The sequence below is a fragment of the Podarcis pityusensis genome, assembly GCF_964106645.2.
Source record: "Podarcis pityusensis genome assembly, chromosome: 7".
NCBI lineage: Eukaryota > Metazoa > Chordata > Lepidosauria > Squamata > Lacertidae > Podarcis > Podarcis pityusensis.
Window position 1 is genome coordinate 15,986,487 of NC_138031.1, and position 24,175 is coordinate 16,010,661.

General features: G+C 44.3%; 1 protein-coding gene across 4 annotated transcripts in view; it reads left to right on the top strand.

Annotated features, from left to right (window-relative positions):
* ENPP2 (ectonucleotide pyrophosphatase/phosphodiesterase 2) overlaps window positions 1-24,175 on the top strand; it is a 90,705-nt gene that overhangs the window by 20,357 nt on the left and 46,173 nt on the right. Inside the window, exons 1-4 of one of the 4 annotated variants that reach the window (XM_081012548.1) lie at window positions 13,199-13,363; window positions 13,668-13,770; window positions 20,927-21,082; window positions 23,332-23,457. In XM_081012548.1, coding sequence (XP_080868674.1) covers window positions 13,331-13,363; window positions 13,668-13,770; window positions 20,927-21,082; window positions 23,332-23,457 — 418 coding nt within the window. In that variant the 5' untranslated portion in view covers window positions 13,199-13,330. Of the gene's footprint in view, window positions 1-13,198; window positions 13,364-13,667; window positions 13,771-20,926; window positions 21,083-23,331; window positions 23,458-24,175 lie in introns of those variants that run through there. The other 3 variants (XM_081012550.1, XM_081012549.1, XM_081012551.1) reach the window with 3 other exon arrangements.

Sequence of the window (24,175 nt, forward strand, 5' to 3'; positions counted from 1 at the left end):
TTGCACCCTATTGACATACTGTTCTAGATTTCTCTTTCAATTTCTCAGTTTCTCCTATGACAATAGGAGATATGGCGCAACTGCTCTATTGTGTGTCTTTAAAAACAAACACATTTGGTTCCCAAAACCAGCCAATGGTAGAATCCCAGGTCAATTATGTAAAGAAACAGTTCCATTTGTTTTGTTTTGCTTATATATATGTGTGTGTGTGTGTGTGTGTGTGTGTGTTTGCTTAACTGGGCAGCAAATCTTGGGCTGTGGACATTTACAGCACCTCCCCAACCCCAACCCCCCCCCCAAAGAATACTGGGAACTGTAGTTTATTGAGAACTGTAGCTCTGTGATTAGCAAACTGCAGTTCCCATGATTATTTGGAGGTGACAATGTTCTTTAAATGTATGGTTCGTACACAACATTAAAATCAACTGTTTCAGTGACCAAATGGCTCAGCTCTTAAACTAGGACCGAAAAGGTGTCACTTTTGTTTCTTTTTATTTAATAGAATAACATCTGCAGGCACCCTGCCATTCTTCATCTTGGCAGTATGCAGTTATAAGAAGCTCTGGTGTCCTTGGATGTAAATTCTGGGGACTTGCTGGGATACAATAAAAACCACACAGCTTGTCTCTTAGTTACTTCCATGTGTGCACCATCTCTTCTTCAGGATATGAAATACAATTGAGTAGATTCTCTGTTACAAATTATTTTAAAAACCAAATAAGGAAACATTATCTATTGTTTTTGCCAACAATGTTTCAGTTATTTTTCTTTCTCGGGGAAAACAAAAAGTATTGTTCTAACCAGCAAGAGGCATGCTCTTCTAAGCTTTGCAGTAATTGGGGAAAAAACAAACCCCACATATATAACACAAAGATAAACTGAGTCATGGTGACTGTGATGTTTGTAAAGAGCGATCCTTCTGCTTTAGGGATGGGCATAGCTGTCAACTTACAGATTTGAAAATAAGGGACCAGCAGCCTCGAAACGATCAGCAACCAAAATAAGGGATTTTCCGGGCACAGGTATGTTCAACTTCTGAGCCCCTCTGAGCCAAAGGCAGAAAGCCCAGCCAGCAGCCAAATGAAGCCTCATCAATAAGGGACAGCAGCGGGACATGGTGCTGGGATAAGGGACTGTCCCGCCAAATAAGGGACACTTGACAGCTATGGGGACAGGCCAGGGGAATTCAGTTCAGTTTGTGCTGTGAAGGTGAACCTATCCAATTCTTAGTTTCTGAAATTACATATGAACCGAAACACAGCCATCCTTTGAAATTTTGTTTAATAGTCAGCCCCTCTTTAATGGGAACTAAATTTTGGATGTGGAGGACAGGTTAGGGATTTCTTAATAGCACTCTTAGCACCTTTACCAAGTTAGAGATTCTAGGATTGTTAGATACAGGTGAGGGGTGAACATAACAGGTGTTTATTTATATCCCACCATGGAACCTGATTTTGTGTATCTGGGGCTTCAGTTGATCTTCCACATCCAAGCACTGAACAAGTCCAGATGTGTTTAGCTTCAGCAACATGGTAGCCTCACATGCTTCAGATCATGCCATAGTATAAAACCAATGCACACTTGTAGATAAGCCTCTGAGAGTCATTCAGCTTCTTCCATAGAGTCTGCGTGTCCCAGAAAGAAAGGAAGTTTTTGATAGGGGATTGCTGTGTCTGATTGGCTAGGGAATGTGAAGTCCTTCAGATGCCTCGATGACAACTCCCATCAACCTCTATCACTGGGCATGGTGGGTGGGGCTGGAGTTGATGGAAGTTGGAGTCCAACAGCACCTTGGAGGGCTGCAGGTTTTCCAACCAAGGTCTATGCCAGGGTTTCCAGCTGTTGTTGGACTACAACTCCCATCATCCCTAGCTAGCAGGACCAGTGGTCAGGGATGATGGGAACTGTAGTCCAAGATCCAAGTTTAGGAAACCCTATTCTGTGCTAAGGAAGGACCACCAGTTTCCAGGGCCATTCCTTACGAAGAGACTTGTTTTAATAGACCAAATAAACCATCAATAAGAGAGTGGCAAATTAAACTTTGTGAATATATAGATTTGGCAAGATTAGCGGTAGCGCTATGAGGACAATTAGATCAAAAATTAATAAAAGAATGGGATTGTGTAAAAGCGTATATGAAAAAACATTGTTCTGGGGTAAACATATCGATACATAATGCTTGCAGGGTTAAGAGAAGGAAGAAATGGATACAAGAGACATAAAGGAAAATCAAGGCTGAGAACACAACAACCAAGATAAAAATGAAAGATTGAAGTCACACATAGGTGGAGGGGAGTCAAGATTGTATGTATTTCTTTTACATTAGATCTGTTAAGAACAAGGACTATGTGAAGAATTGAAAGGAATTTTAGGTTGTCACAGTTGTAGTGTGATTAATCTTTGTTTAAGGTACAGTGGTACCTCGGGTTACATACGCTTCAGGTTACATACACTTCAGGTTACAGACTCTGCTAACCCAGAAGTAGTGCTTCAGGTTAAGAACTTTGCTTCAGGATGAGAACAGAAATCATGCAGCAGCAGCAGGAGGCCCCATTAGCTAAAGTGGTGCTTCAGGTTAAGAACAGTTTCAGGTTAAGTATGGACCTCCGGAACAAATTAAGTACTTAACCCAAGGTACCACTGTATTTGCTTTTGTTATGTTTTGTTTTTCGCAATAAAGAAAAAAAATCAACAGATGAATACGCAGAAGTGGCAAGCAATCTGCAGCAACACTGTTTGTGAGATGTTTAGACAAAGGGCGATTTATTGCATCCAAAACCAATGCTAGTTCTTAGCACACTTTTTAATGTAACTTTTACTCCCCTCTTTCAAAACAAAGTTTCAGTTTTATCCCCTCCTTCAAGTTTCTTATTGCGGTAGAAGTGGCACAAAAATTACAGATTTCCCCATGACCTTGAGCGAGGTTTCTGGCGGTTGTGGGGCTCTTTAGGAATGAGCTCCCTAGCAGTGCCCCACTTTGCAAGGCTTTGCTTCTGAAGCTGCTACATGTGCAACCTTTCATCAGATGTTGCAGAAATTATAGGGGAAACGGGAGTTTTGTGTTCACAGTTACGCAACAGCTGCAGCAGGACTGTATGGAGAATCCAGGGTCAGCAAGTTCAATACAAGAAGAGTTGTTGGTCCCGTCACCAGAAGCGTTACACTGATAGGGGCTCAAAGGCACACAGCAAAAATCTTCATCTTGTGGAATGGTAGGGCTGGCACTGTTTTGGGGTGAGGGCAAACCTATACTTCCATTTGTCCCTTGTTTTCTTCTGCTTGCTCCGTGATTTGCCAAAATGCTTATTGACATTGGTGCTAGCTATTTGTGATAAAATAGACACCTGACACAGGACTTGAAGATATAGCTTTACTTGCCAGGTTGGCAACAGTTGACGACGACGATGATGATACTAATAATATATTATTTATACACCACCCGTCTGACAGGGTTGCCCCCAGCCACTCTTCTTGGCAGCTTCCAACAAAAGAAATACAGTGGTACCTTGGGTTACAGATGCTTCAGGTTACATTCGCTTCAGGTTACAGACTCCGCTAACCCAGAAATAGTACCTCGGGTTAAGAACTTTGCTTCAGGATGAGAGCAGAAATCGTGCTGCGGCGGCACGGCAGCAGCGGGAGGCCCCATTAGCTAAAGTGGTGCTTCAGGTTAAGAACAGTTTCAGGTTAAGAACAGACCTCCAGAATGAATTAAGTTCTTAACCGGAGGTACCACTGTAGTAAAAACACAATACAGCATCATACACTAGAAACTTCCCTGAACAGGGCTGCCTTCAGATGTCTTTTAACAACAAATATTATTCATGTGTGTGTATACAATGCGTTTCTTTCTTTTGAGTGCAAGAGAGGGTTTAATCCATTTTGTTTTCAAAACTCCTTCATAGCAGTGCCCGAGTTATTAATACATAGCTTGCTTGTCCTCACAAACTCCTCCGGACAGCGTCTGCTTGAAGTCACCACACTTCCATATTCTCAGTAAAAGAATAAACTAACAGAATAACCAGCTGCCAACTGCCATATCCTTTCCCCAGTACCCTTTATTCTTTGTGAAATTATTTACAATGCAAATGCAAATACTAATATTAACAATCTCATGCTCTACCCACTAAGCCAGGGGTAGGCAACCTAAGGCCCGTGGGCTGGATGCGGCCTAATCACCTTCTAAATCCGGCCCACGGATGGTCTGGGAATCAGCATGTTTTTACATGAGTAGAATGTGTGCTTTTATTTAAAATTCATCTCTGGGTTATTTGTGGGGTATTTCCCCCCAAAAAATATAGTCCGGCCCCCCACATGGTCTGAGGTGGACTGGCCCATGGCTGACCCCTGCCCTAAGCTCTCCCACAAGCTCTGTTAGGTTTGGTTTCATTTGGAGGAGAGATTACTGGAGACTTGAGGCCTTTCTGCAGTACTTGGGGTTTTTATTGTTAAATAAACAAGTCAAGTGTTGGTGGAAACAAACTACATAGCACTTTTGCAGACCAGCAAATCCACAGCCGCGCTTCATATCCTACAGAAAGGCAACCCCAGAGCTGGAAGACATCTTCTCCGCCGCTCCACCTCTCTGTCCCTTCCTTTTACTCAAATCACACTTTTCATTTGGAATTGTTGTTGTTGTTTAGTCGTTTAGTCGTGTCCGACTCTTTGTGACCCCATGGACCAGAGCACGCCAGGCACTTCTGTCTTCCACTGCCTCCCGCATTTTTAGTTACTTATATACAAATATATTTTTTGACCAGTGTTCTCCAATCTGGTGCCATCCAGATGTTTTAAAGTGAAACTTCCATCATCCAAGCCAGCATGGCTAATGATTGGGTATGATGGCCATTGTCCAAAATATCTGGAGGGCGCCAGTGGGCGGGGGGAGAAGGTGACAGGAAACATTTATTATAGAGCACAGATGATGTAGATAAATATAATAAAATATACATTCTTACTGATTATTCAACGAAACAAGAGCTTCCATTTAAACAATGTTGGCCAATTCATCATCTATGTGAAATGACAACAAACGAGAAAGTTTTGGATTGCTATGAATGATTTGGAAAGTGAAATCATTCCCTGCTTCCAGTAAAGGGCCAGTTCATTAGTAATGCAACCCCCTGCAGTAAAAGTCTGCTTACATAAGAATTAGCACTAGTCGGACTCATGTTTAATGAATTCCTTCTGTATTGCTGAGATGTCTTCAGCTGTATCCTCACTGGGGCCTTCTAAAGCACAAATCATGCTATTCCGTACCTTTGAGGAGAGCAAGGGTACTTTCACACCAGGCATTTGGAACTGCTGCGCTTGTTTCACTCGCCATGTTTGCACACCATACAATTAAAGCACACGGCTTCGCCCTAATGAATCCCGAGAACTGTAAAGATAAAGGTAAAGGGACCCCTGACCATTAGGTCCAGTCGCAGCCGGCTCTGGGGTTGCGGCGCTCATCTTGCTTTATTGGCCGAGGGAGCTGGCATACAGCTTCCGGGTCATGTGGCCAGCATGACTAAGCCACTTCTGGCGAACCAGAGCAGCGCCATTTACCTTCCTGCCAGAGCGGTACCTATTTATCTACTTGCACTTTGACATGCTTTCAAACTGCTAGGTTGGCAGGAGCTGGGACTGAGCAACGGGAGCTCATCCTGTTGCGGGGATTCGAACCACCAACCTTCTGATCAGCAAGCCCTAGGCTCTGTAGATGACACCTAATAGAGGCACAACCCAAGAACACGTAACAAACTACAGGTCACTACTTTGGGTGAAGTCATGTTCTTTAAACATTTGCTGTGGATGCAACCCAAGATTAAGGAGAAGGATGACAGTCTCATTGCCACCGCCACAGTTACCAGGATTTTTGCAGTGGAAGCCTGGACTCTTAAAGTATAATAAATGCACTCTAAATGTATGGTATGGATGTGACCTCAGCGAGGCCTTCCAGAGTGGTTTAATTCTGAATTCTGAAAATTGTGGGAGAAATAGGGTTCTCCAAACAACTCCCAGCGCTCTTAACAAACCCCAGTTTCTAGGATTCTTTGGGGAGGAAGCCATGATTGTTTATAAATGTATGATACTGCATTAAATGGATAATGTGGTTGGGATCCTTAAGCAAGAGCAGTTGAGCAATGGACTCAGTTGCTCGCTGGAGTCTTTTTTGCAAGCAGAGGCTGAACAACCATCTCTCGGAAAAACTTTAACTCCAGGACTCTGGAAGCAGGCAGGGAATTGGAAGAAATGGCCTACAATGCACCTTCCAGCACTTTGATTCTAATCTGGTTTTCTGAATCCTGAAATCATAATACTGCGAGGTAAGAGGGCAGTTGATGCACCATTTAGGGGTAGTTCCCTTCCCCATTGTGGTTTCAGGCCATGGGTAGGCAAACTAAGGTCTGGGGGCTGGATCCGACCCAATCACCTTCTAAATCCAGTCCATGGACGGTCTGGGAATCAGCATGTTTTTACATGAGTAGAATGTGTCCTTTTATTTAAAATGCATCTCTGGGTTATTTGTGGGGCATAGGAATTCATTCACCACCACCCCCAATTTAGTCCGGCCCCCCACAAGGTCTGAGGGACAGTGGACCGGCCCCCTATTGAAAAAGTTTGCTGACCCCTGTTTCAGGCCATGTGCAGTTATAGATCCTGAAACTGCTATCCAAGTCCAAAGAGGTATCAAATGCTCTTTAAATCACACAAATGCGTCAAATGGTGGCATCTTATCTAAAAGCAGCCCTTGGAAAACTAGCCTCAACCATTTCCGCCGCCACCTTCACAGCTGGATATAAGTGAGAGCGTTTTTGTTTTACTTCAGGGAGGAAAGAAGACCATGCTTTCGGATGCAGATTTTTTTCTCAGCTTAATTTATGCTTTAGAATTAGCAGAAACAAGAAGGCCACTGCAGAAGAAGACGCACAGCAAGTTTTAGGCACTATAAAAACCTAAGAAGGCTAGGTCAGGGCTGAGCATTGCTGAAGAGCACATACTTGCATTTAAAAGGTCCTAAATTCAATCCCTGGCATCTGAGACCCTGGAGATGAGCTGCCGGCCAGAGTTGACAGTACAGTACTGACATAAATGGGCCAGTGGCCCAACTTGGTATAAACCAGCATCTATATATTGCTAGGACTAGGAGCCCACCCTATGAGCAGTACGCCCTGGCCTGGGTCAATGTTGCCTTTTTCTCAGGTGGGGGAAGCAAAATGAGAAGTTGTTTATTCGTCAATTTATGAATCACCTTTTACATGTCTGGCATATAATCTTGCTCAAAGTGAATCTTGGCACTGTATTTGTGTTGACACGGGCTGCCTACATACTGTGGATTTAAAGTACAGTCATACCTCGGGTTACAGATGCTTCAGGTTGCGTTTTTTCGGGTTGCGGATGCGCCAAAACCCGGAAGTACTGGAATGGGTTACTTCTGGGTTTTGGCGGTCGCGCATGCGCAGAAGTGCCGAATTGCAACCCGCGTGTGCGCAGACGCGGCGCTGTGGGTTGCGAACGTGCCTTCCGCAAGGATCACGTTTGCAACCCGACTGTCCACTGTACATGCCTCCCCACCCCACCCCCAAGAACCCTGAGAACTGTAGTTTGTTAAGGGTGTGGGGAATTGTAACTCTGTAGGGAGAAGCTACAGTTTCCAGGATTCTTCCAGCTCTCTCTCTCTCTGCATGTGCTTTAAATGTGTGGTGTTTATGCAGCTATGGGTCCTGCGGTGGGTGAACAGCAACTGGGGCAGTTACGCCCCCCCAAAGGAGGTCCTTTCCTTCCTGCAATGAACACATGACTGCCCTCAAGGGATTGTAGCTTTTGTGATTGGATAGACCTTAGCAGGCCACTCCACTTCTATTTAGGAGTCCGTTCTCGCCTATGAAACATCAAGAGCCACATTGTTTAACATGAGAGCTCCTGCAAACGGGTCATCTGAAAGTAAACAGCATTTTCTGCCAACGTGCCGTTTAGGATCAGCTTGCCAGAGAGAATGGGTCTCCCTGTTTTCAGCGCATTCCCATATAAGAGCCCAGCAGAGAGCAGCTGTCAGCTGTCCCTGCTTCAAATTTCTTCTTGCCGACAAATGCACCTTATAGCAAATTCCCACTTTCTTTGTGCTAGTCATAGTGATCTACCTCGCAGGGTACTTGTTGGGATAACTCAGAATATACCCAGAGTACTTTCAGTTTGTTAAATGCAACAACAGCCAGGCGGACAGGTGGTCTTTTCTAAAGCCAGCATTGAGATGCTCTCGCTTAGCTGGGAGATTCTGCAATACCGTCTGAGCAGGGGCGAAGAACCCGAGGGCCACATTCATTTCTGGGAAATCTCCTAGGGGCCACATTTCACTGACGGATGGGGTCAGAGGCAAAAGTGGGCGGAGCCGTAGTGTAAGCTTTATGCAGGTACAGTAGTAGGCTAATCTCTATATGCACTCACACATTCTTCCCCATCCACCACCCAGACAAGCCAGAGGCATTGTCATAATTCATGGAGCCATTCCAGCCAGAGAGTGGTGTGACTTGAGGAGTGTCCTAAGGGCCAAACCGAGAGGCTTGGGGGCCATATTTGGTCCCTAGGCCTGAAGTTCGCTCAACCTTGCATAGAAAGGAGCGACAAATCGTCAATTCACCGTGGTAGCACCTGAGGAGGATTTCTGATATCACAGACCCTCCAAATCCCCCTGCTTTGCCAGAGACAGCCCTGGATTTACAGAAGCCATCCTGGTTCCTGGTTTAATCCCAGAATTGCCCACTTTTACTTAGGACGACCCTATTTCCATCAGAGAAATGCTGAAGGGTATGCAGTTGTGCTACTCCTGAGCCAAGGAAGATGACTGAAGGCAGTCCTGTACAGTGGTACCTCGGGTTAAGAACTTAATTCGTTCCGGAGGTCCGTTCTTAACCTGAAACTGTTCTTAACCTGAGGTACTACTTTAGCTAATGGGGCCTCCCGCTGCCGCTGCGTGATTTCTGTTCTCATCCTGAGGTAAAGTTCTTAACCTGAGGTACTATTTCTGGGGTAGCGGAGTCTGTAACCTGAAGCATCAGTAACCTGAAGCGTCTGTAACCCGAGGTACTGCTTTATAGGGAAGGTTTTTTTAAAAATGTTTTGTTGTGTTTTTATATCATAGAATCATAGAATTTTAGAATTAAGGGGCGCTGAGGATCATCTAGTCCAACCCCCTTCAATGCAGGACTATGCAGCTGTCCCATACGGGGATCGAACCTGCAACCTTGGCACCACACTCTAAACAACTGAGCATATTGGAAGCTGTCCAGAGTGGCTGGGGCAACCCAATCAGATAGGTAGGGTATAAATAATAAGATTATTATTATTATTATTATTAAACAGGATGCCCCTATTTTCAGCGGAGAAATGTTGGAGGGTGTGATATCAAACGGCTTGGACCACCTATAGCTGGTCTCTTTCCCTGGCAAGCCAATTGACACCAGTTGTTCTGTGTGATTCGATGCCAAGGGTGAATATTTTTCAAAATGGCTCCCTTCTGCCCTAAAACATAGACATACACAGTGTGAAAGAGATATAAAGCAGGCTTGGGATTCTTGTTGCCTTCCATCATCTGATTGCTGTTGGGTTCCTAACTCCCTTCAGCCTCAGTGCCTTGAGGGCACAGGTTCCTCATCCTGGGTACAGAGGCTCTTCTACGATGTGAGGAAAAGGTTTATGCCTTGCTGAGCCTCTGCAAAGCCTTGTGCTGCTTTAACTGTATGTGTTTTTAGGCTGTGCCATCCAGCATAAGCAAATACGAATGGTTTAGAATAAACTGGGCATCTCTTTGTAGAATGCAACGTATCATTTGAGCGAGAAATCTTGGCCTCTGCTGAATTGTAATTGCTCTGCCACATAAACCACAGGGCAAAGGCACAGCTGCACAATGTGGATTTGTGTGTGTATAAAATATATACGTATACACTAAGAGCTGCCTGGGGAAGGAGGGGAAATGACTTGTCAAGCAGGAGCAGCTTCTGTTAATTGCCGTTTGGAAGAACCCAGCAGATGGCTTCTGCCAGTGCCTGCTCTGAAAGTCACAGGCGTCTTGAGTTTGCAGGGTTGCATGAGTGTGTTCGGTTTAGGGTTGGAGGTAGTGGCGAGTCTTTGAAATATCGTGGGCTACCAGGCATCCGGTTAATGAAGCTGCATGGTATGATCTTGACCTTGGGCTCGTTGCAATCATTATCAAAGCTCCCTTTGACTTCGGTGGGCCAGACTGGGTGCCTGCCTATGCATTGCAGAAGCTGCAATTGACTTCCATTGAAAGCACACAAGCCGATTGTACCGGGTTCACTAGCACAAGCTCTATGTCTGATAATTATTATTAAATAATCTGGGAAAGTAGCCTTTCCTCCACCCCTCCCTGCAGGCTCGACAATCACAAGTCTGTCCCTTCTTAAGTGTGGTTGTTGGTAAACAGTTTAGTGAAAGATGTTTTCATCAGGCCGGGAAGAAAAAGCTGCCACTACCTTGGTAAATTTGCCTGAGCAAATAAATTTCATAACTGACAGTTTGGGCAGCAACTGTGTCCGCAGTGGTGATCAGCTTTGTGCATACGATTGCTTATCAAAGGCAGGTTTTCTTTCTTTCTTTAAGAATGAATAGCAGTGTTTTGAAAGCATGGGATGCTCTCTCACAAAATCCATTTCTTTTAATACACAGTTGTGTGCGGCATTGCGATTCCGATCCATGTTGGTAGGCAGGCCACATAGCTATGGAATATCTGCTGGGGAGAGTTGTTCAGTTTGCCATTTGTCAGGGTTGAGATGTGCAACAGGACTCCATTCACAAATGCTTCCCACAAAGAATCTGGTGTGCTGTGTAGTTTGTTGTTAGTAGATTCCTATTGACTATCACACCAACTTGCTTACTGTAGCTCTCCTAACAACTCACTGCACCATTAACAAACTATGCTTGCCAGGGAAGTTTTTAATGGTTGATGTCTTACTGTGTTTTTAATATTTTGTTGGGAGCTGTCTGGAGTGGCTGGGGCAACCCAAGATCGGATGGGTGACATCATCATCATCATCATTATTAAAGTGGTGTAGTACTTCAAATATTTATTTGATTTGATTATTTTATCTATTAAAGTTATATGCCACTCTTCATTCGAGGATCGTAGGATTCATGAAAAATACATACTACAAACAAAACTAACAATAGCCCTGCTCCAGTTTAAAAGGCCATAGATTGTTTATGCTGTTTTTTTTGTAGCATCAATTAAGTGTTTTAAATTTGTTGTTAGCCACCCTGAGCCTGGTTTCCTGAACCGGGAAGGGCAGGGTATAAATAAAAATTTATTATTATTATTATTATTAATCAGCCAAAAGCCTGAGAGAAGAGGAATGTTTCTGCCTGACACCTAAATATATGCAAGAGAGGGCCTTCTCGGTAGTGGCGCCGGCCCTTTGGAACACCCTCCCATCAGATGTCAAGGAAATAAACAATTATCTGGCTTTTAGAAGACATCTGAAGGCAGCCCTGTTTAGGGAAGTTTTTAATGTTTGAAGTTTTGTTCTGCTGGAAGCCGCACTGAGTGGCTGGGGAAACCCAGCCAAATGGGCAGAGTATAAATAATAATTTATTATTATTTATTATTATTATTTATTATTAATGAAGGTGCCAGGCAAGCCTCCCTGGAGAGAGCAATCTACAAATGGGGAGCCACAACAGAAAAGGCTAGTTCTCCTGTTGTCACCCTCTCATGAAGGGGGCACACGAAGAAGACCCTCAGATGATCATCACAGGTTCTGGGTTGGTTCATATGGAGAGAGGCGGTCTTTGAGGAATTGTGGTCTTCAGCAATTTAGGATAGATGCTAGAGACAAGCACACATTTTTCTTTGTTAATTGTTAGATTGACCTCTAATGAAGGTCAAGGTGGCAAACATGGTTCTCCTCCTCACAACCCAGCGAGAGGTTGAGTTGAGAGAGCTTTGTGGCTGAGCAGGGGCTTGAACCAGCTCTAGCAGGTTCTAGTCCACCATTACCTCACCAAGCTGTGCACACCTTGCTCGTGTATTGCAGGTACCAAGGTAGGTTTGATAACACACTGTAGGAAATGTCTCGTGTGGAGAACAGTACAGTGGTACCTAGGGTTACAGACGCTTCAAGTTACAGACTCCGCTAACCCAGAAATAGTACCTCGGGTTAAGAACTTTGCTTCAGGATGAGAACAGAAATCGTGTGGCGGCAGCGAGGGGCCCCATTAGCTAAAGTGGTACCTCAGGTTAAGAACAGTTTCAGGTTAAGAACGGACCTCCAGAATGAATTAAGTTCTTAATCCCAAGTACCACTGTATGTGTTTGTAGCATGGCTTTTAGCAAAAAGAATAAACACCTCTTGGCTTTAAATCAAGTGTGGATAAGCTCTTGTAAACACATGACAGTAGCCGACATTTAGCAAGGAGTCTTCAGCAATATGTAACAGGGGGGGCAACGATGACCTTTTGATATGAGAATTGGGGAAATGTTCATTCGCTGGCGGGTATGAGAAAGTTGTAGGTGTTACAAGAAAGGAGATTCTGACTAAACATACAGAAAACGTTTACACTCGGGAGATTGTAGACTCTCCTTCCTTGGAGGTTTTTAAGCAGAGGTCGGATGGCCACCAGTCGTGGATGCTTCAGCTGAGATTTCTGCCTTGCAGGGGGTTCGACTAGATGACTTTATGAGGTCCCTTCCAACTCTCCAATTCTACGAATAAAAAGTGCATGAGAGTGCAATCCAATGCACAATATCTTCAACAGGGCTTACTCCAAGGCTTACCTCTGAGAAGACATGCTTTTGGGTTGCAATGTGGACAAACTTTTAAAAACGTTTGTTGTATTGTAATTATATTATTAAAGTTGTAGTGCAAGAGGTTTTTCTCTCTGCAGTTTGGCCAGGATAGACACACACACACATTTGGTCTCTCTCTTTCTCTCAACCCATATATTAGTGAGAAGAATAAAATGAATATGGGCTTATTGGCTACAGTAACATAAGAAATCCGTGCGTTGCCAGAAGAGGCCACATGAAAAGAGTGTGTGTGTGGTTGGTGTGTGTGTGTGTGTGTGTGTGTGTGTGTGTGACTGTGTGTGTGTGTTTGTGGAGCGAGGGGGGGTGGGGAATCGAGAAGGAGGATGCCTTCAGCTCCTTGCACTGGAGAGCTGCGATTTGTGCGTGGAACATGATGAAATCTCCCCCTGGACAAATCACATCGAGGCTGTCAGCCACTCCAGGTGGGATTAGCTTCAGCTAATAGACTGAGCAAACAGAGTCCTGCGCTCAGTTTTAAAGAAAAAGAGAACCCACTGTGGAGGCTTTTCAAGAATCCTCTTGAGCATGGCTAAGAAAAACGGTCTCCAGTTACATCAGGTAGGAGCGGGGTTTCTTTAAGGAGGAGTAAAGCGATCTCTCTCTCTCTCGAGGGTGCTGGTGGGGGGAGACCTTGCGCGAAAAGAAAACGCACTTAGGGAAGTCCGAGATGGTTAATATTCTGAAGTTTCAGACTCGGTCAGCTTGCTTTTCCAGCAGTTAGGAATTGTGGGCAAAGGGGAATATGTTGAAACTGCTGGTTTATTCTATTTTAATTGTAAATGTATTTTAAAAAAACAAAAAAACAGATCGGCTCCTGGGTGGTTTATTAACTCCAGCTCTCTCTCTCTCGCCTTGTTCCCAGGTAATATCCTTCTTCACTTTTGCTGTTGGGGTGAACGTGTGCATTGGATTTACGGCCAATAGAGTCCGGAGATCTGGCGAAGGGGAAGAGTTCCCATTTCCAGGTACAATGATGATTTAATTTGCCCGTTTTGCAACGCCTTGATGTATCGGGGTGGAGGAGCAAATGGCTCCAAAATGTAGTTTTCCTGCGTCCCCCCTCCCTCCCGTTCTGGATTATAGCAAAGGTTATGTGAAAAAGCCTGAGTCTGTTGACATTCTTGCTTATAGGTAACCTATTTACTTCTCTCTCTGCGTGTGTGACATAGAGAAAGAGAGAGAGAGAGAGAGAATGAGACCATATTTAATTATGGTCTGGGGTGATATAGGGTTTTGTGTGTGTGGTTACATGGAACAATGCATTCTGTCACTTAACAAAAAAAATTATACATACACCGACTGCAGCAGAAAATAAAAGTGAAGAGGGGTGGTTTATTTAAAGATATGCGCTGTCTACCCCTCTGGCGCTGCAATTCTTGTTTGATTGGGACCAGTTTGTGTTTACTGATGGAAAGAGATTTCCTATTATCAGCGAATCACGCTGACTTCTGAACTAGCAGAGGAAATTTTGGGAGGCCAGGGTGGGGGAGAGGAAGGGGGACTAAGGAAAACAGGTGCTGCACGAAACAGATGTTCTCTAATGGTTAGGTTTTCGTTTAAAGTTGCATGGTGTTAAATTTCAAGAGGGATTAAAAAATGGTGGTATGTTGGGACCTCAACCATGTTAGGATGCACGCAATACATATTTCAGATGTGGAAAATGGGGCAGTGGGTGTGCTTTGCCTTATCTGTGCTGTGACTGCAGCCATGTGCATGTTTACTTGGAAGTAGGACCTGGTGTGTACAATGAGGCTTATTCCCAGGTAACTGTACATAGGATTGCATTCTACATATCCTCCAGCAAATGAAAATGGGGTGTTTGTCAGCACTTCCCTAAATCTCATAACATCGCAGCGTTGGAAGGGACCTCAAGGATCATCAAGTCAGTGCAGGGATATGTAGCTTTCCTATATGGGGATCGAATCTGCAATATCTTGGCACTATCTTGATCATTGCCCCCCCCCCCCCCTATTACATATTGCTAATGGCTCATTGCTGGATGTTGAATACTCTGTGTTTCCAGTAGCCTGTCCACACTGATTTAAAAGGGTGTTTGCTGTTTTAGCTAAAAGCTGTACTAGAAAACACAATGGGAGGTGGCTTCTAGCATGGCAATCAAATAGAATCTCCATGGTTAAAAGCAGCATACTGCTGAATATCATTTTTGCTAGGGGAAACATGAGGCAGGGAGGGCTGTTGCCTTAAGGACCGGGTCAGACCAAGGACCTATTAAACTTGTTATCTTGTTTCTAATGATGGCTAGCCAGATGTCATTGGGGAACCTTCTGCCACCCCCCTTTTGTCTGATCCCAGCAGCTGGTATTTGGGGGTACATGGAAGCTTATGCTTATCAACTTCCAAGAGGCTTTTGTTGACCACTGTTAGAAGCTCAGCCTCCATTTCCTCCTTGTTCTGCAAAGTAGATTTCAGACCTTTATGCCCACATGGCTCAGTTAGTAGAGCATGAGACTCTTAATCTCAGGGTTGTGGGTTTGAGTCTCACACTGGGGGGAAAAAACCCCTGCATTGCAAAGGGTTGGACTAGATGACCCTTGCGGTCCCTTCCAATTCTACATTTCGAAGGTTCTAAGATTACATATCTGCCCTTCCTTCAAGGAGCCCAAGGTGGCATTCATGATTCTCCTCCTGAATTATATCCTTGCATCAATCCTGTGAGATGTATGGTAGGCTGAGAGATGAGCTTCATAACTGAATGGGGATTTAAATTCTGATCTCTTGGGTGTGAGACCAGCTCTCAACACACAGTATCTCATTCTAGTCCCGTGTTTCCATCCTTTCAGATCTGCAGTTCTCAGTGTTTTTCAGAACTGTTGACTCCATACTGCTGTCACTTTTCTGCAACCCATTAAACTCATACCTTTAACTTTTGAGTATATTACCTGAAAGTGACTTTAAAGTTTCAGAGAATTCGCTGTTATTTAGAGCGGCGAGTGTTAATAATTAGAGAAGTTGAAGATGGATTGTTTCATCCATAAAAAGTTTTGTGGGGGAACTTTCTGGCTGTCAACTACCAATGTGATTACAAATGTCTATAGTGTCCTTAGATCTTCAATGTTCCCTTGTGGACCTTTCCGGTGGACGCAAACATGCCCTCGTTTCGGCTGCAGCATCCTCTTTCGTTTTTTAAACTACCCCAAGCCTGTTTGCGTTTGAGAAGCAGAAACTGCAGCCAAGTTGCTGTTTATATTGCAGTGGTGTGTAAGTGTAGGTTTGTTCGCTTTCCTTGCCAAAGTTGTTTCTAACGTATCAAAGTAATGGAAGCAGGATGTAGAAAACTCGAGATCAGAAAGCCTTGTGTTCCAGCGTCATAAATGGGAGAACTGAACGATGGTCTGTGAAAAGGAGGGCGTGCTGTTCTGCTGGATGACTTGCGTCTAACTGGTAACAAATGCTCTGATCAAAGGAGCCTTCTTCAGGCTCTGATAAGCACATATGATTCCTATTATTAGTAATGGAAGTTGCAGATGGGGCAGAGCCTCTTATAAACGGCAAGTTGGACGTTTGCGGCAAGAGGCCTCCTGCACCTCTGCTGAGTTGGCTTGTGCATTTAAGTACTTAACATCCCTTTTGACCAAATTCTGCTGTCTGATCCATCTGTTTTCTAAGCTCACATGGAAAATGTTTTCTCCAGCTGTTGCAGAAGATAGCCTGCACCGTCCTTGCAGGTGCTGGATACAGTGCTTGCAAAACACACACACACAAAACACCCAAGCATATGGCCAGAGTTATTAAAACAGACCAGCTGACATTGGAAGGTTACTGCTTTCTGGATGCTAACCACCTTTCGTAAAGGGGCTTTTAAACAGTACCCCCGGCTGCATTTTGCTACTCTCTTTGCTAACAGAGTCTGAGCTGTGTGGAAATGTGTGCTGAAAGGTTGCGGCAGCTTGGCATGGCTTGCAATATACCTTGAGCAGTTTTCTTGACTTGCACATGTCGTGGGTGAGATTTTCCAAGTTTCTCGTTTGTCTGTTACATTTACTGGTAAAGGACAATGCGACCGAACAGCCTTTTTGACTCTCTCTCCCTTTAAAGTCGCTCATTTAGATATAGGCATTATATTGGCTTGTTAAACCTACATTTTCATGGCCACCAGATGAGTAGTTTTATTGTGGCTAGCACCTTAAGTACTGGGAAGTTTTAAACACCAAAGTGAACCTGGATCTTTGTGTCTCTCCTGCGTGCTTTGGAGCAAAATAGTAATCTCTGCTGCTTGAAAGTATGTGCCTTACTGGCGCTGCATTATTATCAGTATGCAAATTATAGTGGTGTGTTTTTTTTATGCCATGCATCATGACCTTACCTGTCTTTTTTACTGCGTTTTTGCAGATAGGAAACTGCTGATCTATACGTTTGTGAAACCAGCCGTAGTTTTGCCCTTGACTTTTCCCTCTGTGGTGATACAGGAGACTGTAATGTTCAGCAGTATTCGTACTGTGGATGTTTGTGCATAGCAGTTGATTTCTTGTGCCCTAGTCCTGTAAGGTAAACCGATATTACACAATCGCCCTAGGTGGGAGAAGGAGACCAAGCAATGCTATTTAAAGCTTATGTAGCTACCGTATATAGTCAGCTCCTTGGGCCCATCTAGCCTCGTATTTTGTCTTTGCTGACGGCCTGCAGTTCTCCAAGGTCTTGGGAGCAGGCATCTCCCAGCCTTTAAACTGGAGATTGAACCAGGACCTCCTCCTCACAGAGCCCATTTGTCAGTAAAAAGCAAGTAGCTGTTATTAAAAGGAGCGATTCTTACTGTTTCGGCCCCTTCCCTACCATAAAACCAAGGAGGCATTATTAAAAGGATTGATTTGTATCCTTAAACCACTTTGCATTGCCAGGAGTGGGGCTTGGGTTTTCTCTGCCTGCAGAATATTGCCATTTAGCAGCATGGGCAGTCTAGATCTTGCAGAATCTTTTGGCTCACCCAAAGCCTTGGTATAGACCATTGCATGTACTAGAGAACTTGAGCTGTTAAGAATGTTTGTTATGAATGAATAGCACTTTTCTTTTACCAAACCCATGTCTGTTGGGCTCAATTCATATGTTACCTTCATGGCTGCTGCTGCCACAGACCCTACTCCCTTACAGAAGTATAGTGGTACCTCGGGTTACAGACGCTTCAGGTTACAGACTCTGCTAACCCAGAAATAGTACCTTGGGTTAAGAACTTTGCTTCAGGATGAGAACAGAAATTGCGCGGCGGCAGTGGGAGGCCCCATTAGCTAAAGTGGTACCCGCGATGTCATCTAGCGAACTCTGAGGGCAACCCATGATGTCATGTGCTGTATTTGCCACCCTCTGTAGGGACTTCCTGTCCGTGGCTGTCAAACCAGTGTACCACACTGTTATACAGTATGAAAGGACACTTTCTATTGTGGCCCGGTAGAAGGAGGTCATCATTTGTTTGACATTGTTCTTATGCAAGACCCTAAGGAAATGGAGTCTCTGTTGGGCCTTTATAACCACCTGGGTTGTATTGATTTTCCAAGTGAGGTCTCCACTAAGGTGAACTCCCAGAAATTTAAAGGAAGAGACTCTCTCCACACACACACACACACACACACACACAACAGGGCAAGTTCCTCTCTCTTCCTCCGAAAGTCCAACACCATCTCCTTTGTCTTGCTGATATTTAGATGCAAGTTGTTCTCTAGGCACCATGTGGAGACTTTTTGAGCCTCCTCCCTATATGCTGATTCATCTCCACCTGTAATTAGACCCATTATGGTGATATCATCTACAAACTTAATAATTGCAGTGGATCGATCGGATGAAATGCAGTCATATGTATACAACAAGTACAGGTAGGGACTCAGCGCCTGTGGGGTGCCAGTGCTGAGCTTTAGAAAGTAGATGTGACAGGCCCAATCCTCACTATTTGTGTGTGATCCCTCAGAAAGTCTTTAATCCAATCACAGATGGTAGGGGGAAAGTCCAGGTCCATCAGCTTTTTAATAAGAATGTCCGGAAGGATGGTATTAAAAGCTGAGCTATAATCAATAAACAGCATTCTGACATAATTCCCCGGTCTCTCCAGATGACTTGCTGCAAGGTGAAAAGCTGTGGCTATGGCATCATCTGTTGACCTATTTCTCCTGTAAGCGAACTGGTGTTCATCAAAATCTGGTGGTAAAAACATGCCCTAAGGTGTTGAAAAACCAATTTCTCAAAGCATTTCATCACTACAGATGTTAATGCAATGGGTCTGTAGTCATTTAGACAGTTAATTGCTGTTTTCTTTGGGACTGGGACAATGGTGGCTGCTTTCAAACATGATGGTACACAAGCAGTCTGCAGGGAGATGTTAAAAATCCTTGTCAGGACCCCTGCTAGTTGATCAGCGCAGTTTTTTTACCACTTTCCCCAGCACCCCATCCAGACCAGCTGCTTTGCTGGGATTCCTCCCGTGGTATTGCACTTTTCCTGGTACATCCATGTAGCAAACACTGGGAACCTACAGACCACAGCTGCTTTTTGTCACTTGGTTTTTAAATCCTTTATCAAGTGGATGCACAGCTGTCCGACCTGTTGGCCGCACAATATTTCTGACATGGAAAATATTAAAAACCATTCTTCACACATAGCTAGTTTGTGTGAGTGTCACAAGCAACAAGGCTGTCACTTACGTGAAATGCAATAACACTTGCTGAGTTTTGCTTCCTAAAATAAACAATTGTGCATGGATTTCAATGGGACACCCCCCCCCCCCAAGCCGAGGGTGTTTGAGGTGTTCTTAGCTGTAAAATCAGGCTGGCTGGGTTCCAAGTGCAAAGACCTCTGCTGCTCAGGGTTTGCCAGTAAGCCAAATGAAATGGATAAATGAAACCATTGAACTAACCCTTGAAAGACAGTGAAATGGCACACCGTGTCATCGTCTTGTGAAATGTCACACTGTAATTTGGCAGGAGATGATGCAAGGGAGACTAAAAGCCAAAGGGGTAACCTAAGGAACCCAGCGATGGAGCACCCACTTCCATTTTGGTTCTGGTGCTGTTTTGTCTAATGTGGTACCATCCAGATTAGGGAAGGCGATGCTAAGCTTAGCAATTGATTTCTGTGAAACTGGTAGGATGCTTCCTAGGGAATATGTAACAAAAGTTGTTGGATTATGCTACATAAACCAGTAGCTGCGGGATTCTCAAATCTTTTTAGAAAAACAAATTTAGCCTAACGGACAACTGTGAAACTGTTCCTTTAGATCATGGTAGTGACACTGTTTTGGCTAGGGCTGATGACTTGTTGTCCAAAATGTCGGGGAGGTGCACGTTATCCATCCCTGTGCAGGACAACCTGAAAGTAAAGTGCAATGTTTCTTAGCCAGCACATGGTATAAATGAGTTAGATTACTTTCCCTGTTCACTTTAGTCATGGCAAGTCAAGAATGACTTCAGCTGAATGCTTCTGCTCTTGGTTTAACTCGACTGACTCTTTTGCTTGAATACCCAGTTTTCAATGTTTTATGCTATGATCCATTTAACATGCTTCTTCCTTGTCTCCAACTCACATTGCCCATCATCTCCCTCCCTGTCCCTCACACCACCCCTGAAACTTGCTACAAGCTGCCAGGGTTGGTTTTGCTGTGCTGTAAACTTGCATCCTACCTTCCTCATAGATGGTCCATGTGACTGGCTGGCCAAGACTTCTAGAGGGTTTGAGCCTTGACGCCTTCCAGGTCCTTGCCTGTTCTCCTGTCTACAACTTGGTCCCCATCTCCATGTTATTCTCGCCTTCCATTCCTCCTGTCTTTGCGAAATAATTCTCAGGTCTTTGACAGTTTGTTTTATGTCCAGTATCCGGAGTTTCCAATTACCATAAGTTTGGTGAAACTGGGGGGGTTTCAATGCAAAACTTGGATTTTTGGTTTGGCACAAAATCCAAACAGCTTTGATTCATTGCAGGTTAATCCAGGATAAGAAAATGTGACTGGAGAACACACCAGCTCTTAGATTGTTTGACGAGACTTAAACAGTCTCTTTTCTCCTCTCTTTCATTGGGCAGTGCAGTGGGCCTGTTAGCTCAGATTGGCAGTAAGTAGTTATCTTTAGCCAGCTACTGGTTGCTTGACTCATGGTGTCCTCTTTCTCTTTTTTGCCCCCAACACAGTCTTATCCGATTCCTCTTGGACCAGTCCTTCTGGATCCTGCAAAAACAGGTGCTTTGAACTTGACGAGGCAGAGCCTCCAGGTTGCCGCTGCGACAACTTGTGCAAGAGCTACTTCAGTTGTTGTGCAGACTTTGACGAACTGTGTTTAAAGACAGGTAGGAGAGCTCTTAAGTGCCTGCTTTGTACAAATCGCTACTGCTGATGAGCGTTATCGTGGCCTTTTCTACCTCTCCATGTGCGCTGACACGCTTTTAAGACTTCTCAAATGCATGGTCGTGGATTCTTCTCCATAACAGTTTGGGAAATTTAACCTAAGTTTCCTCAGAAATAGGAGCCAGAGCACTAACAGTGGGAAGTACATCTCCAGACCTTTTTATGTCTGGGAAAAGATTCCCAGCACTACAACCAAAGCACTTGACAACACACGTTTAGCATCCTGAAGGAAAGGGTTACCTGCTCTCCATCACCTCCAGTCTCTAACCACAATCTTGCATCCCAGTCCATGTCTTCCGACCTGCTTTCAGTTAGGCTCCTATCCAAAGAGTCAAAAGAGCACCTGTCTGTAATCTGAGGTGGTACAGTTCAGGTACAGTTTCAGCACCTCGGTGAGAGCTCAACCATTGCTTCTGTCCACGTCTCCCAGATCTGAGCATCTTTTAACACAGTGGGAAATGCAGCTTGTTGAAATCTTAGGACTCATTTTTGCTACTATTTCATATGGGCACGATCCTAGATTTCAGTGGGGGAAAGAATTAAGCATGTGTCGCCTTTAAGCCTCTCCTGTTGAAGGTCCTTGAAGTTGCTTGAATTGTGTCCTTGTTTGGCATTCAGTGCCTACCGATCCACTTGACCTTACACTCTGGTTGCAGGATTGGTTCATAATCACTTAATATCCAACTTGTAGTAGGACAGTGGTGTGTGTGTGTGTGTGTACACGTGTGTGTTAAGAATTGTATGCAAGCAGAATATAAGCAATCTCTTCCATCTTTTTTTTCCTTTTGTGTGTTTTCTTGGAATTATGCCACAACATGGCTTGGATTGTACGTGAACAGAGGGAAGTTCACAGGAGAAAAATGGCCCCATTTTCCTTCCCACCCCCTTCGGTTGACTGCCTCTTCAAAAAACAACATACACACATACCTTCTTTGGAGGAAAAGGTGGCTCCCTCCTGAACAATCATGAATGAGGCATAGGCAGAGGGGAGGGGAGGGGAGGTGAAACTGTCCAAAGCTTGGAAAGGTTTGGGGCAATTCTTCTTCACTCCACCCCACATGTTGAGGAGGGAGCCTTGGCATGGACATAGTGCTAAACTACAATCCAGTATTGCAAGAACAAGTCAAAGCGAGCGCCATTCTTGCACAGTCACTCCTCCTGTGGCATAATCGCCAGGTGGAATTCAGAAACATTCACTTCTGTTTTAGACCACCATGTAATCTTAATGATGGTTAGTGGAAACAAGCCAAATTCCAGCCCATAAAACTGGTTTGTTGTCACTAACCATAGGAGGAGGGCCAGCTTGGCCCTGCAACTGTGGGTGCCCAGGGTCGTGCGTGTCATGCAGTGTGCAAGGTCCTAGTGCCAAAATTTGTGGGTGCCTGGACCCTTCATGGGGAATTTGGTGAGTGCTCAGGGCCCCAGGGAGCTGGCACCTATGTACCATAGTTTAATAACAGATTAACCAGAGTTTAGAGTTTAGCTGAAGCTTCCCATCTCTTTGTATGGATGTGCTAGAGAAGGGAGGGAAAGGTATGTGAGTCCATGGCTAGCCTGGCCTCATTTGTAACACTAAACTATGGTTTGATGCAGCCAGTGTACATATTACACCCGGCTACTTGATAGAACTGCTCAAACATGTCCTTATGAAAGAAAAGAAGTGCAAGTATGGAATGCTTTACAGTCTTTACTCCATTGCTTCTTCTAACATAACATTTTATAGATTGGAGGAAGTGTCAATCTTCTCAATGAGCATGGCTGAGCTGGGATTGAAATAGCTCTCTCAAAGTTCTGAGTCTCTGGATACATTTAAAAGTACATATTTACACTGGTTCAACAGTGAGCCCTTCTGTGGGGGGTGGACAGCATGTATCTAACAAACTGAAACCCCCCAGGATTTTGGGGGATAAGGCCATGGCATTTAAGCTGGAAGAAAGGCAAGAGCAACGTAGTGTAGATAACGCCCATGTCCTGGACCCTGCTACCTTTTGAGCGCAACTAAAGCATCAGTGGCTAAACTTGGACCCTCCAGACATTGTTGGACTACAGCCACTCCAGGTTCAAAATGAAAACATCCAATAAGGTGAAAATTGCTGTGGAATTGTTTTGCCCCAAAGGTGTGGGGCACGTGTGCATAGTTGTCTTTAAGAAACCACTGTCTTCATGTTTTTTGTTTTTGTGATAATGTTAGCTGGAGGCTGGGAATGTACGAAAGAGCGATGCGGAGAGACGAGGAATGAAGATCATGCCTGTCACTGTTCTGAAGACTGCTTATCCAGAGGCGACTGTTGTACTAACTACCAAGTTGTTTGTAAAGGTACTTGTTTTCGTTCTTCTATCTGCAAAAGAAATCTAACCATTCTGGATCATGCTTCTCCTAAACATGTTTTGGAAGGGAGATGTGAGTCACCTAGTCCAAGCTGACTGATGCTTCATTCCTTCTGCGATGCTTCCCCTAAGTTAGCGCACTGCTATCTGGAGAGGCTATAGTGCGACAAAAGTGGGAGAAAACTTCTGGGATGTTTTTGGTGTTACTAGTTATGGATTTCAGCAGGAAGTTACAGAACATGCACCAATTGGAAATGAAGCAATATGACCACCCCAAAACATTTGCGGGCACAAATAATATTGAGAGTGGTTATTTAAAAGCCCAATTAAAGACACCACTTCGTAGATGTGTACCCATGTAGAAACTGTTGACAAGTCCTTATTTTTTTCCATGAGATGGTTCCGATATTTTTGTACTTAGTGACAGAATAACAACAACAACAACAACAACAACAACAACAACAACAACAACAGTGATAGTCATGCTGTTCTATAGGTGAAATAGGATCTCCCAAGTGGCCTCCCATCTTTTTCCTTGTGAACAGCCAATAGCATAAGGTTTCTATGACTTGATGACCTGTTTGTTGAGCATCCATCCTGATTTGTTTGCGGGGAGGTTAGATGATGGGTTTGCAGCAAATGCTACCCAACAGTTTCCAGGGCATTTTCCCACCACTTTCCATCTTGCAAAAAACAACAACAACACA